The sequence below is a fragment of the Chaetodon trifascialis genome, chromosome 10 (assembly GCF_039877785.1).
Source record: "Chaetodon trifascialis isolate fChaTrf1 chromosome 10, fChaTrf1.hap1, whole genome shotgun sequence".
NCBI lineage: Eukaryota > Metazoa > Chordata > Actinopteri > Chaetodontiformes > Chaetodontidae > Chaetodon > Chaetodon trifascialis.
In genome coordinates this window covers 4,030,551-4,040,063 of record NC_092065.1, presented here as the reverse complement: position 1 = coordinate 4,040,063, position 9,513 = coordinate 4,030,551, and the positions used below count along the sequence as shown (strand labels likewise).

Below are 9,513 nucleotides of genomic sequence, written 5' to 3'. Positions count from 1 at the left end.
TCTCTTTTCTACAGCACCAGGGGGAGATGAAGAGCTTAGAAAAGCTTTGAAATAGAGAGCGAGAGATCAAAGAAGCATACTGAATGTTCTAGACTCTGCTTTCTGTGTCCCACCAGACACCTCCCAAGTCATGAGACCAGGATGTAGGTCAGGGATGCTGTTGAGAGCATGCTGCTGCTGAGACCAAATACTTGCATGGATGCACAAATAATTCACGCATGTGCGCGCGGGCACACACACACACACACACACACACACACACACACACACACACACAAGTGTACACATTTGCAATCTAACATGTCAGGGGTCAGTGTTCATGTGTAACATAACTGGAGTAAGAGATGATCACAGCAAATATTGCCCAGGGAGAAAAACAAAAACAAGGACAGGAAAAAATGGGACAAATTTGGACAAGTCTGGTTGACATTTATGATTCCAGTCATAATGTTTTGACAGAGTTATTGTACAGTAACAACAATACTGTGGTCCAGAGTGAAAGGTTGTAACAACTACTGGATAGATTGGTGTGAAATTTATTGCCCCTCTTGCTCCCCACAGGCTGAATCCTGATGACCTTAGTGAAGTCCAATACTTCAGTGACTAATTTCTTATCGTAACACTGGCATGTTAATAACTTTTGTGTTACATAGCCTTTTTTTCTTCTTTTTTACAGCAAAATATTCTTCTCTGCCAATCATTCAGCCAATCAATGCTCAATGCTTAGATCAATGTGAAGAACTGGACTCTTGATTTTTCATCCAACTAATATTTTTTAGACTTTTAGTTTTATCTGGTAGAGGGATCAACCAGGCACGTGGCCATTGTACATCCACTGCTATACATGTCAATATATTCATCAAAATTGCAATTACGATGAGCGTGAGTTCTGAGACAGAGACCACACAAACACACAACAGCACCAACAGGCTGCTTACCATGATGTTCTTCAGGCTGTGGGTGGAATCACTGAACAGATGCTTTCAACTTGGCAGAGAGGACTATTGTTCCAAAGCAAATATCATACCAAAGATTATTCATGGTGACCTGTGTTTGAGTGCACATCAATAGCATAGCCCTACCAAGATGTAAATGAAGGTCTTCTTTACATCAGTGACGTCAGACAGTCTTTATTCAGAGCAGTCTCGAAAACCTTATCTGTTCCTCCTGACCTAATAATAAGTTCTTCTGTCAGTGCAGACTGGTCTCCTGGCGTGTGTTTGTAGTACAAACAAGGCAGAGAACTGTCTTGTTTTGGGGACATTTTGTAATAATATTGCTCTTTTGCTTCCCAGATTAAAGCAGTGGATAAGCACTGTATGGGCAGACATACTGAAAGCTATCATCATAGCAAAATGAAATGTGTGAGTTACTTTTTGATAATCAACCGACTGATCAGGATGTCCTTTTCACGTAAATGCAAGCAACATATACAGTGTTTGTTTTAGGCTAGGTGACATATTTACACACATCAGTCATCTCTATCTTGAAGCCAAGTCTATCAGAATGGTGTGTGATTCATAATGAAAGATAATTCTGCACATGCTGTCTTAACCTTAAACAAAGTGTGACATGGTAATCCATCTTGGTGAGGGATTATAGTGTCTACATGTCTTTTGATACGTCACAAAGCTGTAAGTTCCTCTTTCACATGTTACATGTCAATCAGTTTGAGTGGTTGTCTCATTGTCAGAGGTACTGAGACACAAGATCACACTAAGGAAAGTTGGATTTGAAATGGTACATTTTGAGAAAATGAAGCTGAGTTGTTCTTACTGCCGTCCCATTTGACACTTTGAAGACCAACTCTTTTTAGAAAACTGCTCTCAGCAGCAGCTTCTTCTGGTTTTTAATAAATTAATTAATTAAATTGATTAATATTGCATTTTTTTATTTGTTGGTAACAGCTCATGTTTAGCTGGTGTTCCCGCATTAAGCATGAAATGCATATGATTTCACCTACTTTTAGCTTTTTTGCTAAAAATATTTGATTCTTCTCTTGTAGACTGGCACAGAGTGCTTCCAGCAGATTTTTATGAAATTCACCAGTGTTTTAAACTTTCCAGCTGTTGATGTATAAGATATAAGGAAGTGTGTGTGTTTGCATTTGGATGAATCAAAGTGTCAGAAAACAGGTACAGTTGGAGACTGTGCATTTGTGTCTGTTTGCTGTTGGCTCTGTCTCATCTTGTCTGGCTCGTCAGACTCAAGCTAACACACTGTCATTACAGTAGTGCACTTAAAGCAGTGATGCTGCCTTTCAAACATCCTGACATGCTACGTAAAACATGAAAAAAACATCAACTCTTTAACAAGATCATGTACTTGCAGCCACAGCGTAACTTCATTTTGAAGCTTTGGGCTGGTGTCACTCGTTAGCTGTCTGTGCAGATTGTTCCATGTTCTACAAGTCCTATTTAACAGATGATTACCCGTTTCTGCCATTTTGTCTGCTGCCAGGTTGTCCATGAAAACACATGTCACAGAGTTGCACGACCCCTCTAGTCCTCTACACTAGTTTCCTGTTGATTTTAAGATTTAACTGATTGCTTTTAGGGCTCAGCTAGAACAGCTTCAATCTCAGATGGAAGAAAAAGACAGGCACCAAGCTGTAAATTTAAAACCTTTCATTTTAAGCAAGAAATGTTTAAGTCACACAGTTGTAAAAATCTGTCATTCTCAAATGTGGATTATTATCAGTCTTCATACCATTTATTTCTATCTTCAGGAAACTGAGCATCTGTCACGCACTTCAAATCAGACAGTGAAACCAAACAAAAAGGAAGCATCGTCACACATTAGATTTGGTGGGGAAAAGTGGAGGCATGAACTAAGGTCAACCTGTCACCCCAGCACACGATGAGAAATATGTTTCTCTCATATCTGTCTCTGTCTGCTGCTCCAAACTGTCCCACACCCCTTGAGCAAAATCTCAGTGACGCAAATGCTTCAAGAGTTGCGTTGTCACACATAAAAACAGGCCGTAATTCTCCTGTGGATGTGGTTAGTGGAAGTATGACAGCTCTACAAGCACTCGACAAACAATGACTAATGTGTGTGTTTTTGTGAGCAATGAGGAAAGAGGTATGGAGACCTTTCATGTGCTACCAGCTGGTCTTTGTCGGTCCTCCCTATTGGCTGGGAGGCAGGAGGTGGCTGTTGTTAATAGAGGGCAGTTGTGCTTTGTTCCATGTCAGACACAGCACAAGGGTCAGGGTTGTCACGGCCTGTCAGTTGATGAAGATATGGTTTTCTTGCTGCAGCAATGTTGTTTCTTTTGCATAAAAATATGAGAAGTGTGGGCGGCACGGTGGAGCAGCAGGTAGTGCGCGTGCCTCACAGCAAGAAGGTCGCCAGTTCGATCCCCAGGTCGGCCAGGGCCTTTCTGTGTGAAGTTTGCATGTTCTTCCCGTGCATGTGTGGGTTCTCTCCGGGTACTCCGGCTTCCTCCCACAGACCAAAAACATGCTCATTAGCTTAATTGGTGACTCAAATTGAATTGCCCGTAGGTGTGAGTGTGAGTGTGAATGGTTGTCTGTCTGTATATGTTGCCCTGCAATCGACTGGCGACCGGTCCAGGCTGTACCCCGCCTCTCGCCCGTTGACAGCTGGGATAGGCTCCAGCCCCCTGGCAACCCCGAAAGTGATAGTCAGGTATAGAAAATGGATGGATGGATGGATATGAGAAGTGTGTGCAGACATTAAAATGTGTCATAGCTTAAAGGCTGGCAATGTTCTATGTTTTTCCTGTTTGTCAGCCAGTACCATGAAGACTCACGCCAACACTGAATTAATACAAACAACCATCACCTGTGTAATCTGGCCTATTCCTCAATGCCACTGACTTTCATTTTTGTCCAAAAACTATTAAAAACACAAACCTGAGCAACATGCTGACATCTTCCTTCATTACAGTGAACTTGGGCACAGAACTTGTGATATTCTAAAAAACTTGCTGTAATTTGCTAATCCTTGTTGCCATATACCCAACTGGAAACAGAGCAAAGGCAATACATTTAATGTTTTCCCTCATCAACTTAATTGACTTTTGTAAATTTGGGTTAGGGAACACTTCGTAAAACCACGGATGGTAAAAACACAGTTTTTTGTTTTTATTCATGTATTACTCAGCATCCCAACTTTTTTTGGAATTAGGGTTGTAAATCCCTCGCTGATAATAGTCCCCAACAAATGCACAGTTTACTCCAACATTTGCTAAAAACTACAGTGTCCAGCTGTTTTAAGAAAGTAGTTGACCTTTTAAAATGAAGAAACTCTGTATTTGTGGCTCATTTTTTAAGTGCAACAGTGCATCCTCAGTGGGAACCAATGGGCTTAGGGCACAGACATATTACGGAAGTCAGAAGGTGTTGCAGGACGGACTAATGTATTGTTGGTTTTAGTCTTTCTGGATATGTTGAAAATTAGAAAAATCTAAAATAACACCTCATCATCACTGCTCTCCCTTTCTGTCTCACCAACGCTGATCTGGGGTCTGTGTCCCTCTGTGATTACATCTGCTCATGGCACACGCATCATAGCCCAGCGCTTAAGCCTTTCTCCAGAGAGAACATCTCTCATCTTCCAGATTTACTTAATCAAGAGTCTATTTTTAGCCAAACCAACATGCAACCTATAGCAAGTTCTCAAATAAAGCCCCTGCAGCATTGTCTCAGTCTGCTCGTTTGCGCTCAGATAAAAGTCATGCATCACGTTTCACTTGTCAGCGAGTGGATTAGGAGAGTAGGGTTATTAGCAACTGCAGGGATGGCTGCAGCAGATCTCCGTGGGGCTCTGGAGGACACTTCTCTCAGCAGGCTGGTGGTTGCTGTGGCTGAGTTCACTGATGACAACCTGACATTACTAGAAGTGCGTCACCAGCCGAGCAAGCCTGCAGCAGACGCAGCTCAAGTGTTGTGTGTTTACATGTGGGTCTGACATCAGTTTATCTTAACAATAACAATGCAGATGGACAGCCAGTAAAGGCTCCATCATTTCCCACTGTCTCGTAACTTCCTCCTTTATGTATTCTTGATTTTGTCATAAGCTTTTCTGATTTTGGATTTCATCGCTTCACTCATAATGATACTGTCATCATCCTTTTAGGGTCAGTAATATTTTCTCAGATCAGTTGTCTTGGTGCTGAGACTTACTGACTTTTGCACGTCTTGACTTATAGTTGACTGAGTGTAAATGAGGCTGATTGCAGTGTCAGTTCAGATGATCACAGATAAAACAAAACTCATTGCTGACTGATTTCCCTAAATGAAACAAAAATAGAAAATGATTCAAAATACTTGAAAATATTTATTAAAGTACATATAACAAACATTGTAATATATATCTATAAAGTAACACAAATATACAATATAAAGGTTATGATTTTCTTTGAAAGTCAAGGTGACTTTAGGAGAGCAATACAACAGCACATCTACAATTTCATTGGTTATGAACAAAAGGAGAGAATAAATAAAGACATTTAGAAAGGCAGTTTTTTTGCTCAGGATTTGAAGCAAGAGCAGAGATTTCATTCACGGTGAAGCTGGAAAACAAGAGCTTGAACTCTTGACAAAGCTTTGTGTTGGTACTTTACTGCTTCAGTGACGGCCAGGTCACTTTTGATGCTCAGTACATTGCTTAGTCAAAGTATGTACAGCGTGGTAGGTCATAATAACATTTTTCAGCAGTCTTGTCTATGATGACTGGTCAAGTAGAAAAATCTGGATTGAAACAAAAATACCTATACAACTTTAAAGTGGAAAAATATCAACCATTTTTCATCATTCCACATACACAGCTCCGGTAGAAAAGGAATACATTTGAAGAGTGGTGTGTTCAACACTGCGTCATCTGCTACTTTTACACTTATCATATCTATACAGCAGTATAACCAGCCTGTGGCACTGGTAGAGATCTTTACAGATATGCATCAAGTGCATCCTCGAGCTATATACTGTATGCTGATATGTTAGTATATATTAAATGCAGACTTTCATATAACAGCAGCAGCTTACACACACACAGGCAGGCTGGCAAACAGGCCAGTTTGGTTCAGTTCAGTTGGCCTCCTTTTGAAGCCGCATCAAGGAGAAGTGTGGAACATGTGTGCCAGGTGTGCCCCACCACTCACTGGGTAGAGTCGGAGTCACTGGAGTCCAGGCTGGCCTGTGTGGGTGTGGGGGTGCAGCTGTGATGGGCAGCTGGCGGGCAGTGGAGGGTCTGTGTGCTCCGCCGCAGGTTCTCCAGGGACTGCAGAAAGGAACGCCGTGCCCTCTCCTCCTCCAGGGGTGAGGAACCCTCTTCCTCTACCTCCGCGATCTCAGCAAAGGTGACGGGCTGCGTCTTGAAACGAGCTTCTCGAGATCGGCGTGAGCGGCTCTTGCCCCTTGCTGGGCCCTTGGGGACGGGCAGCTGCTGGGGGAACTCCTCCATGGCTGAGGCCATAAGGTGGGCCGGCAGGACGTGGAAGCCGGAGGCCTCCATAACCATCTGACGCACAGCGGCCATTGAACAGAAGCCCAAATGGGTTCAAAATTAAATCTAGCTTAAATGGAATTTAACACAGAAGACAGCTGACTGCCTGTGCACGTCTCAAACTGGTCTTTCCTGGCTCTTTCTAGTGCCTTGTCCTGTTTGAAGAAAAGTCTCAGGAGCAGGAAAGCAAAAGTTCATCCAAAGTCAAAGCCAAACACAAACACTCCTCAAACCTCCAAGTCCAGCCACACTGAAGATGAGTCTTTAAGAAACAAGCTGTTCTGGTCAGCCTCTGCTCCTCACTCCTCAATGTGAGTGCTTCTGTTTCAACTCTGCTGCTGCCTGACGTCTCCTCTCTCTTTGGCTGCTTCTCGGTTTTTGTGTGTGAATGTCAGCCCGCTGAGGCTAATGCCACTGACAGCTCCAGCACTCTCTTTTATAGCTGCTCCTACCCACTCAGTGTCTCCCTCTCTCTCTCTCCCTACTCCCCATGTTTGCCAGGTCCCTCCCACTCCCCTCCTTCCCTCTCTGTCATGGTTCCGGCCTTCAGAGCAGTCACTCAGTCACCCCACCAAAATAAACACATGAGGAGAGAATACCTGTGTGTGGGTGAGTATGTTCTTGGGTGTGGGGGCTTTGATTTGTGTGTGAGGGGGTTAGAGACAGATGGTGGAGACATAAATGGAGCCGTAAGAAGGAGTGACACATCCAGTGAGTCAGGCAGGACAGACTTCAGAGAAGAGAATTAGAGCAGGGAGGACAGTCGACTAAACCAAAGTCAAGGTGGACTGAAAATTATTACACATTGTATCACAAAATACAGGACAGGGTCCTTGGGACAGACAGGGGTTAGACACAACTCTGCAAAAAATAACTACTTTTGTGAAGCTTATAATATGAGGTGCTAATTAATTTCAGTGGCAATTTTAGTGTCTGGAGGTTGTCTTGTTTTTGTATTGCATCCATTATACTGAAAGATATTCAATTAATTGTCTTAACTTAGGTACTGAAAACATGTATTGCTCCAGATTCAGGAACTAGGCAAATTCTTGTACCAATTAAGGAGCCAAAAAAGCAAAGAAAAAGAGCACTGCAATATGCAACCATGGGTGTATAAGGCTCTTTGTTGTTTTTATTGTCCTTTTGGTCTGTTTTTTTTTCCATTGCTGACATATGGGACATTGCTGGAATATTTTTATTTGGTGGCCACAGTTGCTGTTGCAGCCCAAAACTAACAAGCTATTTTAAATATTGTACCGACTGATTGCTTTGTCAGGAACAAACATTTTGGTTATTTGCCAAAGTAACTGTGGTCTAGTTAGATAGAGGCACAGCAAACAGTGTATTTTCTCCTGCATGCAGGCACGCCGCCATGTTTTCAATTTTGAGTGGGCCACAGTTACTTTGGGTGGGGCTCTTAATTACAAAAGTTAACACTGTTTCCAACTGGTAGTCTCACTTTAACAAAAATGACTGGCATCATGCTGTGGAGGGCATCTAATAGGTCTAGCTGATTATGACATGTTCAAAATCTTTTTAAAAATCATTTTCAATTCAGTAGCTTATTATTTCACAGCAACAGGTTGTATTTATTACAAGTGGCACATGCAGCTTTTCTCATTATCTATATTTTCGCTATGGATCAAGTGGATCAATACATCAGTTCATTATGAAAACAGACATTTTAATGCCTGTTAATTCATTTTTGTTTGATCTGACTGGATTACTCTTTAAATTGATTGCAAGGAGAGGGAGAAATCAGAGCGATCAGAGTACTGGGTGAGCTACAATGACTTTTAACAGGAGAGAGAACGCAGGACGCTATATTGTTCATTCATGACCTTAACTGTCTGTGACAGTAATCTGAAGACAGTCAAGTCAGGCAGGAGTATTCCGCGCTACCTCCCTTATTGTCTACATTTTCTACAAGCTCAGGTTTCGATGGGAAATGCATTTGCAGGTATATAAAAAAAGCAATGATATGATTTCCTAACTACACTGCTTCTACATAGTTGGAAAATGACGTGTTACTGTATTCAACATAAAACAGAGGGCCAAAGCCTGACTAAAAACGCAGGAAACCGTTGTGCCATAGCAATGCATTCATTTAACTGTAGCAGCCTGTGCCTACAATATAGAATCTGCTGCCCTTCTCAGTCACCATTTTTTGCCACCAGATTGTGACGTGCGTGCGCAAGCGCAATATGTCTGGGGTGGTCTGTGACTGGCCTAGAAATCATGTGATAATAGCCGAATAAGTGTTGTATTTTTTTTTTTTTTCAAATGGAAACGTTTTTGTTTTAAGTTTTATTAAAATGCTGATTTTAATCGTTAAAAATAAATGTTAAGAAAATTCTCCAAGTCATTTTGGGTGGGCCAGCTGTACAAATGGGTGGGCCCAGGCCCGTCAGGCCCACCCCTAATGCCGCACCTGGCATGCACTAAGAGATGCAAATTCTGTTCACTCCAATAAAAGATATGGTTCACCCCTGAACTCACCTTTATGTGCATCTGGAGGGTAACATGGCAGCTAGCTCTGCTTACAGGGTCCATATTGTATCTATGTAAACATACCTGCAGAAGAGATAAAAATGTCAGGAAGTTATTACACTCCCTGTGTTGGTACAACTAGCTCATCTCTTACCTTGTGTATGCACAGTGTGGCAGCCACACATAGACCAACAATAAGCTGAATGGACAAGACAAATGCACCTGGACTGGATGTCTTTGGACTGTGGGAAGACACACACACACACACACACACACACACACACACACACACACACACACACACACACAGAGAGACAGAGAGAGAGAGAGAGAGAGAGAGAGAGAGAGAGAGAGAGAGAGACAGACCATGCAACAATAGGTCCAGGCACTGACATTATTTAACATCCATTAATTAGTTGCTCTCTAATAAGTTTAGGCAATGCAACAAAGGCAATCACAAAGTCTTTATGAGCCTTTGACACTGTGGGCTATTCGGTCAGATATGAATTTCTTTATTGCACAACATAAAAAGTGGAACACGTCCTCTAA

The 9,513-nt window shown here is 42.2% G+C and overlaps 1 protein-coding gene across 1 annotated transcript; it reads right to left on the bottom strand.

Moving 5' to 3' along the window:
- Positions 1-5,287: 5,287 nt before the first annotated feature.
- c10h11orf96 (chromosome 10 C11orf96 homolog) lies at positions 5,288-6,848 on the bottom strand. The gene has a single exon (XM_070972350.1). It carries the CDS (start codon positions 6,505-6,507, stop codon positions 6,127-6,129), a length of 381 nt encoding a protein of 126 aa, XP_070828451.1. The 5' UTR covers positions 6,508-6,848; the 3' UTR covers positions 5,288-6,126.
- Positions 6,849-9,513: the final 2,665 nt, after the last annotated feature.

Coding starts and splice junctions, on each gene's coding strand:
- c10h11orf96 (XM_070972350.1), bottom strand. CDS start 6,507: ATGGCCGCTGTGCGTCAGATGGTTATGGAGGCCTCCGGCTTCCACGTC.